The sequence below is a fragment of the Taeniopygia guttata genome, chromosome 3 (genome assembly GCF_048771995.1).
Source record: "Taeniopygia guttata chromosome 3, bTaeGut7.mat, whole genome shotgun sequence".
NCBI lineage: Eukaryota > Metazoa > Chordata > Aves > Passeriformes > Estrildidae > Taeniopygia > Taeniopygia guttata.
In genome coordinates this window covers 101742874-101763918 of record NC_133027.1, presented here as the reverse complement: position 1 = coordinate 101763918, position 21045 = coordinate 101742874, and the positions used below count along the sequence as shown (strand labels likewise).

The window sequence follows — 21045 nt, the reverse complement described above, 5'->3', positions numbered from 1 at the left end:
CTAAGCTAAGTACTTTTCTATTGACATCAACTTTTGCCACTTCACTATTCACCCCCAGGTTATTAATAAAGCATTAAACAATATTGGTCTGAATCTCACTCTCTAGGGCACCTCATTATTAATCTCTTTCCCTACTAGAATTGGCCATTTATTCCACACCCATTTATAACCAGATTTTAATCCATGACAGGACTTTACCTCTCACTTTGCGGTTACCAAGTTTCCTTAACAGTTTCTTGTATGGGTGTTTATCAAAAGGCTTTTGAATGTCCAAATAAATTATTTTCTCTGGTTGTTCTTTACTCACTATTTTATTAACTCTTAAAAGTGTAAAAGGTCTGACTGGCAAGATTTATTCTTATAGCAGCTATGTTTCTTTTTTCTCTTTTGCCTGAGACTTGATATTTCCCTGCAGATTGTAAAATATTTAAAAGAGTGACCCTCTAAATGTAGTGGTTTGAAGCAGCACCAGATGTGTTGTCAATGTTTAATTAAAAAAAAAAAAGCGACTGTAATATACTGCTGACTTTCTCAACTACTTCCTTGTAATGAAGTTAAGCTAATAATGTAAAATTTCCATGAGCTCGTCTGTCTGTGTAAATATTTACAGGGTCTTTATCGCTGCAGTACCAGATTTCCACATACATTAACACAGTTATCCTTATAACACCTCTCTGATACAGGGAAGCTTTAATCCCAACTGCCTGAAGAACCAGGACACACTGACATCTGGCACAGAAAACTCAAACTGCTGTGCTTTGAGAATAACAGGTTAGGAGATAAAACACTTTCTCCCACTTACAGATGCTGTATTCATGAAAAATGCAAGAATCATCACAATTCACAAATGTAATGAAAAAGGCTCAGGACCCCAGCGTCTCTTCCCAAGGTCTCTAAACTCCAAAGTACATTTTGCCCTTTGGAAAAATGCAGAGCACTGAAGGTAAAATCCAAGCTTTTCTTTTTTCGCAGGCTATCTGAGCTCGTAGGTTTTTGCTGGCTCTGCTGGTGGCCATTTATTTTGGACTCATACCACACATCCAATGTTTCATTATGCATTTTTGCTCCAGCCAGAACTAATACAATTGGCTGCATCTCAGCTTGCTTCAAATATACAAGGGAGTGGGCTCCTCAGAGAAAAGAAAGAACATCAGAAAAAGAGATTGTTTAAAGTAAAAACCACTATAGAGATTGTAAGAAAACTTTAAAAAGGCTACAAAATGTACATGTGCAAGGGTCCACTGCTGGCCCCACATCCCTGAGGAAAGAGAGGCTTTCCACCCTGCCCTGAAAGCTGACAAGTCCTTGGCAAAGCAGGGAATGAAGGAGAGGTTGGCTATGGAAGACCCATCAGCGAAAAGGCATGCAGTCCATAGACTCTGTTTCCAAGAGACTTCTGGCCTCATGTCTGAGGATGGACTTTGCAAGAAATTCTTCTTCCACATAAGCAGCCAGAATAGATGGCCAGGAATTCAAAAGGTTATGATGTAATCTAAAGCTTAAAATAAAATTAATTCCTTAAGCGTCAAAGAGGAATCATGTGAGCACAGGACAGCTCAGAACAGAAACCTCCTCAGCAGAAACTCTGAATTATGCCAGCTGCAAGCTTCCATTTGTGGTTTTTAAAGTGTGATCTTGAAGCTACCTATGCTTGAAAATGTGGGACTTCTTTTTGAGGCCTGGAGTCAAAATCCCTTGAGACCAACAGTGGGACTCACTTGAAGATGCCTGCTGTTGAGGGTAAAACAGGGATAAGGTAGCTCAGCGTAGCAAATTTCTTTGACTCCATAGAGAAGCAATGCCCAAGCAGTTTGGGCTGGGAGCAGAAGGACACAGGAGCTTGGGCATTTGAGGTGGCTCCTGGTTGGGTTTCGAGGCAACTCCTAACTGTATTTCCCATCACTGGTTTCTGAAACACAAGCTTTGCCTGCAGGATGGCCATGGCTCCTGCAGCAACAAAATTATTTCCCCAAGGAGCAGCCAATGTATTGCCACGATCTTAATCTTATTTAGTGTGGTAGCATGGTTTTAATTTTTCCGTGTTTGATCTCTCGGCTCAAGGAATATTGATAGAAATAGGGGCTGTGAGGATTAAATAAAGAGCAGCTTGTTGCATATGAAAAAATAGCTCTCAGTCCTCACTTTCTCCGCGGTGATTCAGCTTTTCCAACAGCGCTGCCGAGATAAAAGGCTCGCATGTGAGCACAAGTGTTAGCAAGGGCTGTAATGCTTTCAGCGCAGCCTCTTGCAGAAGGGCCTTGGCTGCGGGAGCAGATCCCGCCTGCTCCCAAACCTCCTCCCGCGGCGGGGAGGCGCTGGGCAAAGGCTGCTGCCCCTCCTTATGCCAGCACGGGCTGCTGGTCGCGGCTCGCTGCTGGCTCAGGGGGGCTCTGCTGATGCACCCGTGTCGCTGTCCCCGGCCGGCGGATGGAGCAGGCGGGTCGCCCCTCCCCGCGCAGCCGGGCCGAGCCGGGCCGAGCCGGGCCGTGCCCCCGCGGCCCGCCTGCCCCGGCAGCACCCCGGCACCGCCGCCCTAATCAGTGGCAGGCCCCGGGCGCGGGGTAATTAGAAACATCGAAGGGGTTTTCTATCTTTTGAAATCTGTCTCTCAACATCAAAGTGCTCCGCGCAAGTCGTCCTCCAGAGGCCGGCTCCCATATCTAAATGAGTGATGTATTTCATGGTATCTGTCGGGAAGGATATAATGAAGAAAACCGGCTTTGAGACGGAACATGATGTGAAAAACAGGTGGCCCGCTGTTGCGGAGCATCTGTTTTGCAGTCCAGTTGTGTTGCTGTAAACTGCGCAAACACGGTGGGTGCGCAACCTCCGGGGCGCCCCGGGATGCCCAGGGGAGAACCCCCGTGTCGCTGCGCATCCTCCTCCTCCCGGCCTGCAAGAAAAGCGGGCACTGCCCCCGCCTCGGGGACATGTGCACCTCCTCCAAACACGCAGAGCTGCGGGTACCATGCGAGGTGCATGGCAAAGCAAGATCTCTCTTCTCTCCGCGCTGGCCCTGCCGGGGCCTTCAGCTGCCGCCACGGCGCTTCAGCATCCCCAGGACCACACTCCGCTCTCGTGGTGGCACGGCCCCTCGGAGAAGCCGGCTCCTCACTCTATGAGCCCGCTGGCCTCGGGTCACCCCCGGTCTGGCCTGTAAACAATATTCTGCTGAGCTCACACCGCTCGCTGGTAAGGATCCCAGGGCCGCCCCCTCTATGGGCTTGCACAACCGCTCCGACTGAGCGGGGCTATATTCTGACTCTTATCTGTGCAATAATAAAAAGTGTTGGCTCCTATCAACCAAGTCGTAAATCCGGCCGAGCGTGCACGTTTCAAAGGCACAGACAAACCGCCGTGATTTCCCCGGAGGACGCGCAGGACGGCGGGCAGCGGGAAGAGCGCACGGCCGGCACCTCCGCGCTGGCTTGGCCTGCAGCGCTGGGTATGGGCTGACCGGCCTGGGTAATAATGCAGCGAGTCTCTCCAGGAGCCCTCTGCCCTGCCAGAGTCTCTCCAGGAGCCTTCTGCCCTGCCAGGGGCCGGCGGAGGAAGGGCTCGGCTGCGGGGGAGGTCCGGTGCGTTCAGATCTCCCGCACCTACCGCGGGAAGGCAACCCGAGCCTCCCGTCGCCTGCGGAGGCTGGGGAGGGATCCCGCTCAAGATAGGGAGGACTGCAGGTGTCACAATATCTTTGGAAATGCCTTTCCTACCCTTATGAACGCCTTTACTTTGGAAAGAAACCCGTAAAAACGGCCTGCTACCCGTCCTCTACACCCGTGAACATCCCACTTATCGCAGCAGGAATGGGCTGCCTCTGGAGGGTAAAACGCTGCTCCCCAAGAAACGATGAAGGAAAGGAAGAAAAAAAAAACAACCGAAAACCCAAACCCCAAAAAGAAACAAAAGAACACCCGAACCTCCAACCAACCAAAAAGCCCACTCCATCCATAAAAGCTTCCCCCCGAGCCGTGGTCCCTTCACCGGCGGGGAGGGCAGGTGGCACCGCCCCGGCGGGCGGAGCGAGTACCGCGGGACAGCGCGCAGCGGGATGCGGGAGCGGCGCGCCCGCGGAGGCTGGGCTGGGCGCCCGGGAGCCTGCTGTCCCTTCGGGGGCAGACAGCCCTCCTTTTCTACAGTTGTTATTTTTATTTTAATTGGTGATTACGCTCCCTCCCGTCACTTTTCTGCGGTGGTTGGTGCCAGGCTCGGGGGTCCCGCGGGGATGGGCCGCCTGGTCCGGCAGCAGTCCGAGCCTCTGCCCGTCCCGTGTGCGGGGCCGCGGGTGGGCCGTGCTCCCGGTGCCTGCGGAGGGCTCTCGGGAAGCGGCGACAAAAAGACTCCGAGGCTGCTGGGAGAGACGGTCGGTCTCCACATCCCCTGCCGAGGCTGCCTCCTCCCGGTCTCGCCGCTGCCTCCGGTCCTCGGGCGCTTCCTCGCGGGTCTGGGCGCCGGCAGCGGACGGGCGGGATCTGAGGGCTGAGTTTCCTCGAGCTCCGTTTTTTGTCAGTGCTGGAGGAAAGGCTGACGATCACTGATCGCTGGTTCCCGGGAATCGCGGCTGCTGGTTTTTTTTTTTTGGGGGGGGGGGGGGGGGAGTGGGGGAGTTGGGTCGGGGGGTTGGTAGGTTTGGGGTTTTTCTGTGTTGTTTTTTTTTTTTTTTTTTCCCTACCATCTCTCTGATGTGTATTACCGAAATGTCTCGTCCCTTTCCCTTATTGGAAATGATTTCCCACTTCTATTGTGGTGAACTTTGCCTCGCCTGACTCTTTACAGCTTTTCTCTTGTTGATGGTCTCTCCTTTGTGGAAGTTTCGCGGGCTGATTGTATTTGTTAATTAGTTGCTAACAGCATCGTAATGTGGGCTTGATGGATAACCATGTCATTAGCGCTCACCCCTGCAATTCACATTTCCAACGGGGCAGGGGCTACCCCCTGCCGAGCCCGTGATTTGTGGCTGTTCTTTCCCGTGGGTGACACGCAGCCCCATCCCCTCTCTGCTCTCCTCCGCGCTGTGCCGCGGCTGGAGGGGGCGCGACCGCTGCAATTTTCACTCCGAATGACGAACTCACAGCTCCAGGCTGCAGCCTCCTCCTTTCGCTTTATTTTGGTGTGGAAAAGACATCGAGAACCCCTCTCCTTTGTGTGGCTCTGCGGTGCTACGTGGGTGCTCGTACAACACACCCCGCAACCCCTCTGGCTGCCGGGGAGGGGGATAAGGGCATCTCGCCCAAACCACTGCCGGCGCGATTTTCCCCGTGCTGCGCGGCCACGCGTGGGAAGAGCCACAGCCGCACAGCTCCTTCCCCGCCCGGCGGCAGCGCCCAGGGCCCGCCCTGCCCGGTAGCGCCCGTCGGGGGGGTCCGCACGCCCGTCCCGCCCCTCTCCGCGCCTTCTCCGCCGGGGGGCTCGGCCGAGCTTGGGAGATGTAGTCCCGGCTCCCGGGCTCGCCGGCGGCCGGCGGGGCTTCTGCGGGGGACTACGTTTCCCAGGCCCCCCTGCTGCTCGGCCGGGCCGCGGGAAGGGCCGGGCTGTCAATCAGCGCGCGTCGGCGGGGGCAGCGGGACGGGGATCCCCCCGCCCGCCCCGTGTCCCGCTAATAATAAGTGCTTCAGAGCCTTAAAAGCAGGGAGGCAAGTGTCATGCGGGCGCGTCGTAAGGGGTTGAGCTCCGGCTGAGCGCCCGGGGCCGTTTTGCCGCCGGCGTAGCCGGGAGGGGGAAAAAAAAGGGGGAGAAAAAAAGGAGAAAAAAAAAAGCCTCGGAGCTGGTTCCCGGGGAAGGGGCGAGAGGAGAGAAGCCCGAAAGGCTGGACAAGCCGTCAGCGAAGTGGCGATGAGGCGCAGGAAGACGGCGGTGGCGGTCGGCTGCTGCCTCGCCTTCCTCCTGGGCACCCTGCTCAACCTCCTCTTCATCCCCGGCTCCGAGCACCCGCCGCCGCCCCGCGAGGAGCTGCCCCCCTCCCCGCCCGGCTCCCCCCTCTACCCGCCGGAGGAGGAGATCGGCGGCGGCCAGGCCGCCCTGGCGCGGCAGATCCGCGAGCGCTACGAGGAGGTGCTGCGCTACCGGCAGCACCGGGCGGCGGCGGCGGCGGGGCGGCGGCCGCTGCGGCCGCGGGAGCGGCGCCTGATGGACCTGGCGCCGCCGCGCACCTCGGCGGAGCAGCCGGGGCCGCGGGGCCGAGCGGCGGCGGGGCCGTGGGCCGGCGCCTCGGCCGAACTCTCGCTGGAGCCGCCGCTGCTGGGCTGCCGCGACATCCGCGATGTCAGCGGCGTGCAGTACCTGGGCTCGGGCTACACCAAGGCGGTCTACAAGGCGGTCCTCAACCGCACGCTGGCCGTGGCCCTGAAGGCGGTGGACTTCGGCGGGCACGACATCGCCCACTGCGTGCGGCAGTTCTCCGCCCTGGGGGACTGCTACCGCCTAGCCGCCTACAAGATCGTCAAAGAGATGATCCTGCTGCAGCGGCTGCGCCACGCCAACGTCCTGCAGGTACGCGGGTCCGGCCGCGGAGCCCCGCGGGGCGGGTGGGTCGCGCTGCTTTCCCCCGGCGCTCTCAGTTCCTCCGCGGGCAACCTGTCGGAGCTACCGCCGCCAGTCCCGGCGTGCGCGGGGAGCGGGCCGGGACCGTGCCGGGACCGTGCCGGGGAGCTCCCGAGAGTTCGCGCACGCACCCCCGTCCTCTGTTCCGTGGGCAGCCGCACCCCCTTCGGCGGTCGCGGTCGCCGGGGCAGATGTCCGTGTCCCCGGCACGGCGGTTCCGTACCTCTCGTCCCCATCGCGTGTCCGCGGGAAGGCGCGTCGATGGGCGCTTTCCGCTGGCAGCGGCGGCGCTCACCCCGCGGCGACAAGTGAATCGCCCCGGAGGGGCGCGCCGGGCCCCAGGCAAGGCCGGGAGCGGTGCGGGATGCGGCGCGTTCCCCCTCCCGCCCGGCATCCCCCCGCGGCAGCCGGCCCTGCGGCTTGCGCTCTGATCCCGCTTCCTCGGGATCGAATACTGAGGCGAGGAAAGGGGCCAGGGGGAGGCTGAGGAAGGAGTCGAAAATCCACAAACACCCCCCGAATGCAGGAAATAAAGGCCGGCTAGAATGCAAGCGCCCCTGGCTCCGGTACCCCCGGAGAGAAGGAAGAGGTGCGATCACCCCTGGCAGCCTCTGCTGGGACTCCGGCGGGCTCAGCTGGATCGGCGCAGCCCTGGCACACGGGTCAGCCCAGGGGGCTCACCCAGCACAGGCCGGGTGGGAGTCCTGCCGGCCGGTGCGCCGGCACCGCGGCACTTGCCAGAAGGGGCTGCATTGTAGGGCTGTTACACATCAGCGTGAATCTCAGCGGGTCCATTTGGATGTAAATGCTGGTATGGAAATTCCTATTGCGTTTCGCATAGCATGAGCGTTGCAGTCGAATAAAAAATGAACGTTAGACCAGACGGTCTCACAGTAGGTGCTTTTTGAACTGAATCGGGTAAAGGAGTTTTGTGTTTCTTCTTCAGCAGCTGCAGCAGGAGTACCAGCTCCCCCACGAGAACTTCAGATCCCAGCGATCAAAGCTCTCGAGTTTCATATACTGTTCAAAGAAAGGCTAGTCATGATTTATCCACGACAAGAAAATATATATTAACCTTCCTTCCTTCCTTCTGTCCATCCGTCCTTCCTCTCTCTGTGGGGCCAGGTCTTAACTATAATGTATAGGGAGAACAGCATCTTGCAAACTGCAAAAGCCTGTGCTCCTAGGAAGGATATTAGTTGCTCCTCTTAAGCTGTGGTTAATGCTGTTTGGAAAAGCCATCCTTGGGTGCAAACATCATTACTAGTTGCTCTGAGAGGATGTTGTTTTCCCCCCAAGACTGGTTTTGTTTTGTTGAGTTTTTTTCCTCAGTGTAAGCAAGTTGGCCAGCTTGTGTTTTTAAAAGTTGAGTCATTTTGGTAGGCACTAGCATTTCTTTCCTGTTTTACTCGTGTAGTTTTCTTCCCTGGAAGAATTAATTTGGCATTAATTTGGAACTGTCCTTCTCATGAAAAGGAAGTGGGGTATGGGTGAGGAATCCTCTGGCAGCGCTGCCGAGGTTGCCCGGTGCCCCACTTCCCCCCACAGCAAACCTTGGAGGAGCCGCAGGAATTCACTTCTCCGGTCCGGGATGTCAGGTGGACTCTGAAGGAGGGAACCTCAGGCGTGATGCACGGTGTCCCATGGCGGGGGGGCCGGGGCAGGAGGAGCTGGAGGATGAGCAGGCACTTCCACCAGCGCCAGGAGAAGCACACCCAGCCTCCGTGCTGGGAAAATGCTCTCATGGGCAAAAATCCCGTCTGTTAGTTAAGGCTTCATATTTACATGCCACCCCGTTTAAAAATAGATTACACTTAAAGCAGAAACATGTTTTCAGATTCGTTCCGATTTTGTCATTGTGTTTCTTTTTGCCTGCCCTCCTGCTGCATCAGCCCAGCGGTGCTGCCAGGCCGGGAGGAGAACGCCGCTTTGTTGTTTAATGCACCGCGTTGTGGGGGCACACGGGGCCGGGGTGCTGCGGCCTGAGTCAGGGCCAAACGTGTGATAAGGCATTACCTTGAAAGGAAACGGTAAATACCGACCTGACAGGCGCTATCTGGACACTGTCGGGACAGCTCTGTGGGCCAGGAGCAAGTCTCCGGTGTCATACAGGAGTCGTGGAACCGATGTGGAAAATGGGGCACCAGGGAGCAACATGAAATATATTGGTTGTGCCTCTGCTAAAATTTCACACAGGACAGGATCGGCTGACTTAATGATTTTTAACTTGTTTTCAGCAAAAGACGGCCCTGGGCTTAGAATTCAATATCCAGGCTTTGCTGCCGAGGCAGAGGAATCAGTTCAAAAGCCAGCGTCTCCTCCTTCCTCTGGCTTTTGACAGGCGCTCCAGCTCCCATTGGAGCAGGAGGACTGCACTGGCTACAGACGCCAAAGGCACGATGCCACATCTGGGCCAGCGAGGGCCGGGAGCTTCCCTGCTTTTGCTTCTTACCTCTGTTTTGCTCCTTTTCCCCCTTCCCCGGCGGTTCCCGGCATACCCAAATACGAGCCGGCTGCTATAAATAGCAGGGAGGACGTGCCACCCTCCTGTCCCCCTGCCGTGCCAGGGGAGGGCAGGGCTGTTGGGCAGCCCCGGCTGGGGCACCGGGGAACCGGCAGGGACGGGGCAGGGCGGCGGCGCTCACCGGGGCGCTCCGTGGCCACCGCCCGGGGCTGGAGGCCAAGCGGGGCCGCCGGAGGAGAGCCGGAGCTCTTCCTCTCTTCCTCCGCCTCCCCACGCCGCGGGCGTGGGAGGGAGGGACCCCGGGGAGGCGGCCACGCAGGCTGCCCTGCCTCAGCAGGAGCCCTGCCGGCTATCCCCGGCCCCGGTCAGGGACTGGTGGCGGTGGGGGCGTTCATGAGTTTCTTTTGCTGAAAATAAAGTTTCGTGTCCGTTCAGTCCTAGGAAAGGGGGTTTTCCTGTAAATCTCTGGCAGCTGACAGCCTGAAGTGTAGTTTGTAAGATAACAGGCTTGTTCTTTACTGTCTCAGCAGTTCTCATTCTGGCCTGTCTCTTGTCAAAATCAGCTTCTTTTTTTTTTTTTTTTTTTTTTTTTAAGCCATCCTTTTAAAAAGACTTGATTGTTGTACGATATATAATAGAGGGGAAAAGAGCTCTTTCCAGAAAGTACCAGTGCCTTTAGACAGCATGCTGACATATTCACCGTGCCCTCCGCCCGGGGAAGGAGCCAGATGTGTCAGCTCTGGCAGATGTGGTGAATCAAATCTAGCAAAAGAAACACGGAAAACTAGCAAGAGGGAGAGTGCTTTCACATTAGGCAATACTGAGGCGAAGGCAGCTTGCCTTCCTGTTTTTATTTCCATGCTCTGCCCCGTCACTTGCGCGCAGGGCCAGCGCTGAGCCGTCACCCCCTTGCCCCCACCGTCTGGGGCTGCCCGAGGCTCCCTGGGGCGGCAGCCGCTGCCAAGGGCAGGTGCAGGCTGCAGTGGAAATATATTTGCTTTGGAGTGGCGAAGAGAGGGGTAGTTCATTAAAGTTGATTTTTTAATGAAGGGCACTGGGGAAGAGGGGAAACTGGGTCACTGATTTGTTGTAACAGAGGATTTAGCAGCCCGCTAATTGCTTTGCAGTCGCTCTGTCGAATGCAGTGCCCGATCTCTTCCTTTCACTCCGTGCTGCGATTTCTTTTCTTGCAGAGTTCAAATGCTGCTGTCTGAATCCTGGCTTTCTGAGCATTTTAGTGGGGGAGATGATTTAGAGTGCTTTAATTCCTCCCTGCCCATATTTGAGGAAGAAAAGAAAATCAAACCATTTGCAGTTAATTTCAAACAACGAGCACAATTGTAGTGACACAAAGGCAATGTTTGATTTACTGTAATAATGTAATTATAGCCCTGGTGTATCAGAATTAAGGGTGGTGCCATCCTTTCTTCGTTTGCATTGCTGAAGAGAAGGGAGGGAAGGTCTGAAACTGCAGACGTTTGGAAAAGTGCAAGCTTATTTCTGTGATAGCTATTTATCAGCACTTTCAGTGTCAGTTCACAATGATTCATTTCAGAAGAAGCTACCGCTGTCTTTTTAAAAACACACACAAAAGCTCAGGGATAAGGGTTGGCTTTGTCTGATGCTGGTGGAAGACACTTAGTTACTAACAGCACCAATGGTTTGCTCGCTGCCCAGATGAGGCCAGTTCATTATTTAGCTTTAGTGTGAAGTTAAAGTGTGCGGTTGAAATACTGAGATGGCATCTGTGCTAGAAAAGTCACCATCCAAATATCAGAGCAGTTTCTGTACGAACTGGGTCAGTTAGCTCTATCGTATTTGTAACTGATTTTTTAAAGATGGTAATGATTTACAGGGAGACTATTTGTCTCTTGCAAAATTAATTGATTATAATAGACTGCAAATAATACATCACTTACTGCTGACAAGTAGGCTTAAGATGTGCTAGCCGATCACAATATTTTTAAATACCTATTTTTAAACAGGATTTTCTTTTCTTTAGATATGATAATTAAGAGATTTTTTTACCCTGATGGTTTCTCTATACATATGCATAGCCAAAAGGATAGGCAGTTTTAATTTTAATGTGAGAATTAAAATAATAAAGCTTTGTATATGGTTTGCTTATTCCAGGTGGAAGCAGACGATCTTTCCAAGTCTGAAGAGAGTCATTATACAATTAATTTCCAGTGCAAACTTATTTGCATAGGGATTGTGTGGAATCTTAAAGGCCTGGTCCTTGTACCTTTTGCAGGAATCTACTGTTGTTTTCACAGAAGGTGGGGGGAAGGGGAGATTGTGCTATAGTGGAAACAGCTACTCAGGGACCTCTTCCCTGTTGCCAGCGGGTGGGCATTGAATCGCTTTTGTGGTGGCAGTGCAGGATTCCCAGCAACAAGTCTTATCCGTGCCTGGCTGGATTTTGGCCATCAGGACTCTGGGAACTACTGACCTGAGGAAAGTGCTGCACTTGCTGATAGCAGCTGCTGGGAGTCTATATGGAGAATTTGTCATTCTTAATTTTTGGATGGGGCAGCAGAAGTTCCCAGTTCTTGGGGATCAAATCTTTCAAAACTAAGTGCTTAATGAAAATTAATCTTTGAGGTTGGAGCTGGATGGGCTCTGACCATGCACAGATACAGGATTGCTGAATTTATGAAGGCCATGTAATTTAGGAAGGTCATGAAAAATACTGGGAGTGTTTTTCTAAATTACCTCAGTTGAGCTCCTCTTGGGACAGGTTTGTTAATGGTGAGTGAGGCCAACACGTGGTGCATGACCAGGCTGATAGTGGCTGCCTAACTGGTGTTGGGCTTAGAGGAATTTCAGCTCCCAGACAGATGAGCCTGTCATATCTTGTCAGTGACGAAGGAAGTTGCCACCTCTTCCTGGCCACCTCCTTCCTCTGGAAATTGCTGCCAACACCACCACCACTGCCTGGGGAGCTGTGAATGGAGCAGCTCCTTTGCCCCAGTCAATCCATTGCTTGATTGTAGGTGCACCTTGAAGGAGATGAAGCATTTAGCTCTCTTGGGCACCCTTCGAGATGGTTAGTGGTGGTCGACAGAAGGTGTTGGGGATGGACATTCATGTGGTGAGAGAAAAAAGCAGGCAGTGCCATCTACTGATGGCTCGGCAGAGACAGCCCACTGCTGCTAGCAGATGTCCCCACAGCCCCAAGGAGTTCGGCTTGGAGTGGAGAAGGGCAGGGAGAGCAGACAGATGCGGTTTGGCGAGGAAAGAAGAATTACACAAAGTGCTTCTTTATTGTGAGACTGCTTCCCAAAAGGCCCAGATGTTATCCTGCACTTTTAAGAGTGAAGAAAGGATCTGTTAACAAGAACTCCGGAGCTGCTGGAAGCATAGAGCTGATACAATTGCAAACCCACTCTTAACTGTTCCTGTCCCTGGAAGGCAAGCTGCACATCTTGATGCTGAAGTCACCAAATAGTATTTTTTTTCCCATTGAATTCCTTGGGTTGGCAGAGGGTGTTGAACTTGCAAAGCTGCTGGGAGTAATGACTTTCCATAAGGCACATGTCATCACATAAGTTAGAAGGGCTACATTGTCCCTCCTTTTAAAAGTAGCATTCATAAAACTAAACCCCATCATTTGTTGAATGATTTCTATGGTTGTTTCTCAGTTTTATGTGCGAAACACGTAAATCACTCCAGAAGACTGGTTTGAATTTCTGCCTCCTTTATGGGAGTTGATGACTTGCAACCTCATCCAGTTTCTTTGAGGAGAGCCCAGCACTGCTTCTTCTGCTCAGAGGCTTGGAGAGATCAGTGGTCACCACAGGATGCTGTGGGTATGATCAAGTTCTCCCTTGCTGCTTGCTGTTTTTCATGGGAGCAACAATGAATGAATGAGGTCATTCTGGGCCGAGGTCAATATCCTGGCCTGGAATTAGTTATGACCAGGACAGAATTGCAGAGGGGAGCACATGGTTTTTATAACTTATCCTTTCATTCCCCCTGCCCCCCAGTGTGGGATAGCTAGGTAAATCTCTTCTCCCTGGTATCCAGTGGCAAGGCACGTGGGAATTGTTCAAAGCTGCACTGGGCAAGGTTGAGACCTGACACAAAGAAGGGTGGTCAAACACTGGAACAGGCTTCCTCCAGAGGTGGTCAATGTCCCAAGCCTATGAGTGTTAAGGAAGCATTTGAACAATGCCCTCAATAACATCCTTTATCTTTTAGTCAGCCTTGAAATGGTCAGGAAGTTGGACTACATAATCATTTCCTGTCTCTTCCAGCTGACCACCTGAAATATCCCATCCAATCTTATATCCCTGAATTGGATCATTGTGGTCCTTTTGCGCATCTCTGTCTTCTAGTTGCAGCAATGTTTGGGAAGGGCAGGCAGAGATGTGGTGGCTGGCCAGGGAGGAGAGGAGCCCTGGAAGAGGACACCAAGTCTGGCATAGCTCTGCTCCTCTGTCTTTCTGCTCTCTGCATGGATGCAGCATTGGTGGATTCAGGCATCAGCTCACGCTGTGCTTGGAAGTGTTGCAGGCCGGGTTTGTGAAGTATCTGTCAAATATGCAAGCTGGGCTTTTAAAAAGATGTTCTTTCTAATGGATTTTTGTGTCAGCACAGTCATCTGATGGTTCAGGTAGATGCCCCATGACATCTAACTTCTGTTGCCATTTTTCATTTGAGTGATGGCTGTAAAAAACTTAACAAGAACTAGTTCTCACAGGCACTCTGCTAATACTAATATTGACTCTTGGCTAATTTTAAAGGACTTGTTATTTTTCATCACACTCAGCTGAACTGCTCAGTTTAGGTAACAGACACCAGACATGGATATTTTATATTGTTTTAGGCCAAATTTGGAACAGCTTAGTTTGGATAGACTTGGCTTTTTCTTGGACTATGTAGCTGCAGATAGACTCCAAAGTTATTTTAAAACTTGCCATGATAAAATTCAAAATGATATGACTCATACCTAAGAAAGAAGAATTATACAGATTGATTTATTATAATGAACCCAAGACAAGCATTTCCATTTGTGAACATGTGATGCACAGAGGTTATTTGACAGTTTTGTAATGCAAAATCATGTCATGACAAAGGGTTAAAGTTGTGGTGCAGTGCAACTGAGTGCCGTGGCTGTGAATGGAGGTCAGGGGAGCTTCTGATCTGGCTATTTACAAGATAATGAACTATGCCTCCAGTGATATCAGCCTGTTTCCATTGAAATCATAGTTGTATGAGGGATCCATTTGTCTTCACTGGAAGGCTTTACAAAAGTAGGCTGCTTGAGTGACTAAATATTTGCAGGGCTGGCCCTTGAGCTTGTGCAGTGCAATGCAAATTCAAAGTGCTGTAAATGTTTTTAGTAGAAGAATTTTCCACTTCAGAGTATAAGGAAAGCAGGGAGAGTAAAAGGGAGATAAGGTTACTAAATCATAATATTATAGCCAACATAATATGTGTTGGAGCAGCAGGTATGTATGGATATGTATACACATATAGTTCTGAAATATATGGAGATATCTGTGGACCTTTATGGATATAGCAACGGATATGGGTAAATACACATAGTGTTCTGTTTTGAGTTCTACATTCCAGTTTTTCTATTAATGAAAATGTTTAGTAACATGTTTAGTAACAGTGCCAGAAATGAGATTCTTGTACCTTTTAGTACTTCTGGAGTTTAGTGCTAATCATAATGCTACATTTATAAATAAAGCCTAGGCAGAACTGTGAATTTAGAGTTTAATATTTGAATTACCCACTACTTTCTCTCATTTCCAAAATCCAGCAGACAAAATCCCACCTCACAGCTGTCAGCACATGGTTTGGGTCCCACTCTCAAAAGGCTCTGCATGGTGCTGGGGATGTTCTGTATGAGTCTTTTTTCAGTGAAACTCAGCAATTTGCAGGGCTTGATTGCTAGATTTCAATGGGAGAAAATCAGTATACTTCTTACGTGCCATCTAGATATACTTTATAACAGGAAAGTTGGTATTGGATCGATCTTTAGTAAATTTAGGCATTGAGTTCCCTGCATTTTCCATGTTCCCTGCATGCCACAGGTTTGCATGCGCTTTTGGGCTGATTTGCAATATATACAAACATTTAGTATGTATTTTAAAAACTATATAAAACATTTTAAAATACACGTGCAAATATTGTGTGTGTACATTAGATATCAGAACAAGCATATGTATAGGTGTCATATATACAAAAATGTATGTGTATATATGTATACATATAGATGTATGTACCGTCAGCAATGAGGGGAAATTTTTAAAATACAAGTGATTAGTAAATCTTAAAGTGACAGAAATGTCTCAAATCATGTATTGGTAAGTTGTAGCTGTATCAGGCTGTGCAGGGGATTTCTGTTCTTGCAGGGATGTACTGTCTGAGTGCTTCAAGGATGAAAGGTGAATCCAAGGACTAGTTGCCTAAAAATATTACATTAGCTTAGCAATGAAATATCAAGAGCTTCTAAAATATGCTGTTCTGGTTTTGAAACATAGCAGCTTAAGCAAATAGATCATCGAAAGACCAGTAGGAGCTTTTTATTTCCCCTGGGCACCAAAACACTACAAAATACAATCTAGACACAACCAGTTTTGATTAAGGAACTGTGTCCCCATGTATTTCTGAAAAGAAAGGCTGTGTCAAGTGTTGACTGCTGTCGCTCTTCATACGTAGTGAGATTGTATTTCATTGCACTTTTCTATTGTGGGCAGAAGTTGGGTCCTACTGTTGTCAAAATTACAAGAGAAAAGCTGTCTAAATTGAAAGAGAAGAGAGTTAGGCTTCTGAAATTTACTTCTGGTGTAATGCAGTTGAGCCTGTCACTTATATTATAGCTGGTAACAGTGTGCTTGAAATTCACATTCCGGGACTCACGGAAATCTCATGTTCATTAAAGAAAAAAAGGGGGAAATTGCCAGTTTTTGTGGTTATAGAGAGAAAAGAATATTCACAATGTGTTGATGTGTTGTAATTTTTAGGGAAATGATATGATCTGTGCAGGGGCATTTTGCCTGCAGCAGTCCTGCCACAGCCTGGCAGCAGCAGAGCCGAGCTGAGCCAGCAGAGCCCCAGCTGGGGAAAGTGGCTGGAGACCTGTTTGGAAAAGGTGGGTCCTACAGTTTGTGACCGAGCAACCTCCACAAAGGAAATGTAACACTTTGGCAATGGTTCTGGTTTGACATTTATTTTTTGGAAAGTCTGTCTGGAGTGTCTATATCAATGCAGGAGGGCTCATAGTTCTCACAGACTTACCCTGCTGATGACAGCTTAATAAGCCTTTTTTTTTGTGTTTTTATTCTGTTAGCTTGTTGGCTTTTGTGTAGAGGGTGACCTCTGCTTTTGCCCTCCCCTGCTGTCCCAGCTCCTCTGAAAGGGGCACCTCTGTCCCCATAATTTGTAGTAAAAGGGAATTGTAAAGGGAGGTGAACTGGCCAGCTGTAGGGACACGGGCTCCTACAATGCAATATAACTTTCACAGGGGCTGACCTTGTATGCCCAGTGTGCTAAAAACTGTTGGGAATCAGGGGGGAATTTTGGGGACAGAAAGACGACTGAGCATTTATGAACAAGAAAATCCAGATGGTGAGGGAAAAAAATTGGTAAACGGGGCTACTCGAAAGAAATGAATTATGACACATGATGTGAGAACAGGTCAACATTTCATATCTGGCATACATATTTCTAAACAGACAGAAAGGCATCCCAGTATCGTGACTGTTTGCTATTAGATTCTACACAAAAATATATTGGGGTGGCATTTAAATGCAGTGACTTGAGATAGCAAAAAGATGTGGGATTGTATTTCTTTCCATTCATTTAATTGGAACCATACTGAAAAAGTGTATGAAAACCATCACTCTTCAATATGTCTGAAGTGTAGCTTTGTGACGCTGAGAATGATGTCCAACCTAATAGAATTTCAGATAGAGGAGATATTTTGGCTCATCTTTTGCTTCCAGCTATATTCAGTTTCCCCGTGTGGTTATTTTTCTTGTTATTGTATGCACCAGCTATCTGTTTCTTACTTCACTGTCTGGGAATACAAACCATTCTGTCTCATTTCTGACCTTAAAATGGATTGGACAAAAACAAAAGGAAGTTAAAAAACTGTTTTGGGTAGTACTCTTGTACTTGTCCCTTGTGTTGTGAAGTCAGCTTTTTAAATGGAAGGCCTCAGTATTCCTGCCTGGGAATATTTTGCATCTATATATATTCTGTACTTTGTAACATCTGTGTGCTGGGTGGTGGTTCATCAGGAGGGGATGAATGTAACCATTTCAGATGCTTAACTGGCTGTTGGGACTTGCCCAGTTTGTAATCATGGTAATTGCACATACAAATATGGCCATGTAATTACATGTGCATTTTTGCATTTAGTTTCAGGAGTTCATTTAGAAAAGTATAAATGCGGCCCAATAAATCCTTTATATCTCAGACTTCTGTGCTTTTATAACTCTATTTATTTGTGTATTTGTGTAGTAACACTGTATCTGGAGAGGTTTTACTTAAGTAAAATCAGTAAAGAGCTCAGGTTAGTTTATAGATATAGTCAGATACTTGGGCAGTGAAGACTTTTGCCAAGGTACAAACTGGACATTAAAATTAAAGAATTGTGGGCAAAATTCCAGCGGAGAGCAAACCCAATTTGTTGTTATTGCTATTGACATTCATGGATCAAGATAAAATAGACACAAATAGGTACTGTAATAAATTTCTACTCCTGTGATCAAATGCATATAAATAGATAGTGAGACTAATTTTTCAGTATTTTTTTTGTATATATAAAATTATGTTTGTATAATCAAGAGGAATGGATAATGGTTGTTTGTCTTCTGTGTTTCTATTTCCAGAGTTGCTTTCACGAATGTTTACAATGTCTAAGGGAGACTGATACCTTTTTTGTATTCAGTGTTACTGTGAATCAACAGTTACTGCAGTACTGTCATTTCCCAGTCTGGATTGCTTGCTAATTCCCCTTATGGCTTTTTTCCCCGTGGATAGTATTACTGTGCTAAAGACAAGAGGTGAATTCTGCAAATAATACAGAAACCCTCACTCAGAAGTGAGAGTTTTCAAACCTGCTGAGCTTCATCCTTAATGTGCCTACACACAGGAGAGGTGGGAAGTAGCTGGTAAGGACTGCAGAATCCAACCTTCCCTGAGAAAATAATATATATTGCAGTAAATATTTTCATTTAATTCAACTTTTGGTTAGTGTAGATAGCTTAAACAGTTTGCTGATGTGGTCCTCTAAGATTTAACTCCTGGCAATAAACTGCACAAAAGTGGTGTCACGGATGATAAGGAACAAACCCAAGTCTGGTCTGAATGGCTCTAGATGGAGAAATTATTGCTGTTAGTATCTTAGTCATGGTTGTGGCAGTAAAGACAAACGTCCATTTTCCTACTTCACATGTTCATGTTGGCATCTATCGCATATCTTCTTTTTGGCTTGTTTTAAAATAAAATCTTTCAGCTCTTTTTTTTTTTTTTTTTGTTTAGATTAATGGCCGTGTTTAAGCAGCTGTTTTGAAATACAGTGCCATTTTTACACCAAAAAGAAAAATTGTTTACTTCTTTTACATTTTTTGGCACCCTTTTTTCCTTTAAATGTAGACAGCTACAGTCAAAACTAGCAGCATGGCTCATAACAAATCCCATATTTGCTGACTTTAGCCTGGTCTTTGCTTTTCTGCCTGGGGAGGTCATAAGCTCAAAGAGTGTGCTGGATGCTGGAATCTGCTGGCAGGGGCTGTGTGCAGCCCCAGCCACTCCCTCTGGCCATGACACTGTGCTTTCCTCCTGGTTTGGGATCGGTACCTGTTCTGGCTGCCCGAGTCTGGCTTCCTCTGCAGGGCCATATCTGAGTGCCTTCAGCACTGAGGAACCCCCTGTCGTCTTCCCTGAGCTTTTTAAAACTAAAGGAGGTTTGAAAAATCAAATTTCTCAAGGCAAGGCGGCAGAGGAGTAGCAGCAGGAGATTTTTTTTTAATGCTGCATTTTCACATCAGCCCTTTTACTGTATGTTTTATTTGACTGGGGGCAGAGATTACATTTAATTTTATTTCATGTGCATGCTGTTCTGGCTGGAAAGTTGTGATCAGATCCTTATCTGGCTCATTTAATATCCTCTCTGCCAGGGCTTGGCAGGGAGTTCATAAAAGCCTGTCCCCCAGCCTGTCAGACATTGTCCCTATCCATATAAAGCAAGGCAGTCTCTCCTCCACAGACTTTAAATATTCTTCTAGTGCAATTATTTGTGCAAGCGGAAATCATTCGTAAATCTTTGGAAAGCAAATAAAAGAAAAAGCTGGAGTATGGCTGAAATTGCCATTTAAATGCTTTTAAATTGCATAAGCTACTGGCTGATAGTATTTTGGAGTATTTGCCCTGCTTTAATGATGCTGTACACAGAAATTCATCAGATATAGTGAGAGGCGATTTCTGGCTGGGAAAATACAACTGTTGGCTTTTCAATTGATTTCAAGGTGTAATTGAAAACGCATTGCCACTCAAGGCACAAACAGTAATCCTATGGAAAATGTAATTTAAACTATTTTACAATAATTTTTAAGCATAAAATCAGTATTATTTAGTCAGGTATTGCATAGATTAAATTACCTTTCCTCAGATAGTTTTCTGTTTCTGTATTCATAGATATGTTAAAATATTATTATTGGGTTTTTTTGTCATATATTTGTCATGGGTTGACCCTATCTGGATACAAGGTATCACCAAAAGCCACTCTCTCTCTCTCCCCTCTTCAGCTGGAGAGGGGAAAGAAAATATTTTAAAAGGCCCATGGATTGAGTTAAGGAGAGGGAGAAATTCAGCAATTCAGCATTCGGCAATTAATGTCATGGGCAAAATACTTAACTTGAGGAAAAATTAATTTAGCTTATCAAATCACAGTAGGGTAATAAAAAATAAAACCAAATCTTAAAAACACCTTCTGCCCACTCCTCCCTTCTTCTGGGCTCTACTTCCCTCCCAATTTCCCTGCCTCCTTTCCTGAGCAGTGCAGGGAGGTGGGAATGAGGGTTGTGCTCAGTTAACATATGCTGTTTCTGTGGCTCTTTGCTCCTCAGGAGAGGACTCATGAGTCTTCCCTGCTCCAGCGTGGGGTCCCTCCCATGGGAGACAGTCCTCCATGAACACCTCTGGTGTTGAGTCCTTTCCATGGATTACAGTTCTTCATAAACTGGTCCAGAGTGGGTTGGATGTAGCCCAGTGGATGCAGTCCTTCAGGCTGTGTTCCCTGCAGGGTGACGCATCCTGCCAGAAGCACTGCTCACAGCCTCCTCTGGGAATCCCTGCCGAGGTGCACTGCACTGATGCTGCCTGCTTGTGTTGTTTTCAGCTCTATGGCTATTGCTACCAAGACAGCAATGACATCCCAGACACGCTGACGACCATCACTGAGCTGGGCTCGCCTTTGGAGATGATTCAGCTTTTACAGACTTCCTGGGAAGACAGATTTCGGGTGAGTAACAGCTGTTTCATAAGGATCTTTAGGAAACCAAGAAATAAATAATATTATGAAGCAGAGGTTGTGTAATTTTCAGTGCAATTCACATTTATTAAATGTTTGTTTTGCATATGATTACATCTTGGTTTAGAGGCAGTATTTAATACTCCCCTTCTGTAGTGTTTAAGACACTGTGTTATTTTGTCTGTCAATATTATCTAATTGTAACCAGTTATATGGTTTTTACGTGATTTCTCGAAACATTTCTTACTTGTTAAAGCTTGAGACACAGGAGTTTTGGCATTGTGCTCTGCAACTGGGATTTAAACAATAGAAGGATGTTACATTTCTCTCCTGATCCTTATCATAGGTTTGTTTTATAATTGTTTTCTACTGCTTCCTGTTCTGTTCATTTTTTTCCTGGGGAAAGAGTGAAATAAACGTACACGAATCTCAAACCCTTTTGTCCACCCCACTGGCAATTTACCAGGAGCACGAAGGTCACACTTAATTTGTCCAAAATGAAGCCAGACTGCAGCAATGCTTTGATCAAGACAGCTGTCTCGCTTGG

General features: G+C 48.5%; 1 protein-coding gene across 1 annotated transcript in view; it reads left to right on the top strand.

Annotated features, from left to right (window-relative positions):
* Nucleotides 1–5287: 5287 nt before the first annotated feature.
* Nucleotides 5288–21045, top strand: part of PKDCC (protein kinase domain containing, cytoplasmic) — a 35875-nt gene continuing 20117 nt past the window's right edge. Inside the window, exons 1-2 of the mRNA XM_030269035.4 lie at nt 5288–6489; nt 20367–20489. Of these exons, the coding sequence (XP_030124895.3) occupies nt 5833–6489; nt 20367–20489 (780 nt within the window). The 5' untranslated portion in view covers nt 5288–5832. The remainder of the gene's footprint in view (nt 6490–20366; nt 20490–21045) is intronic.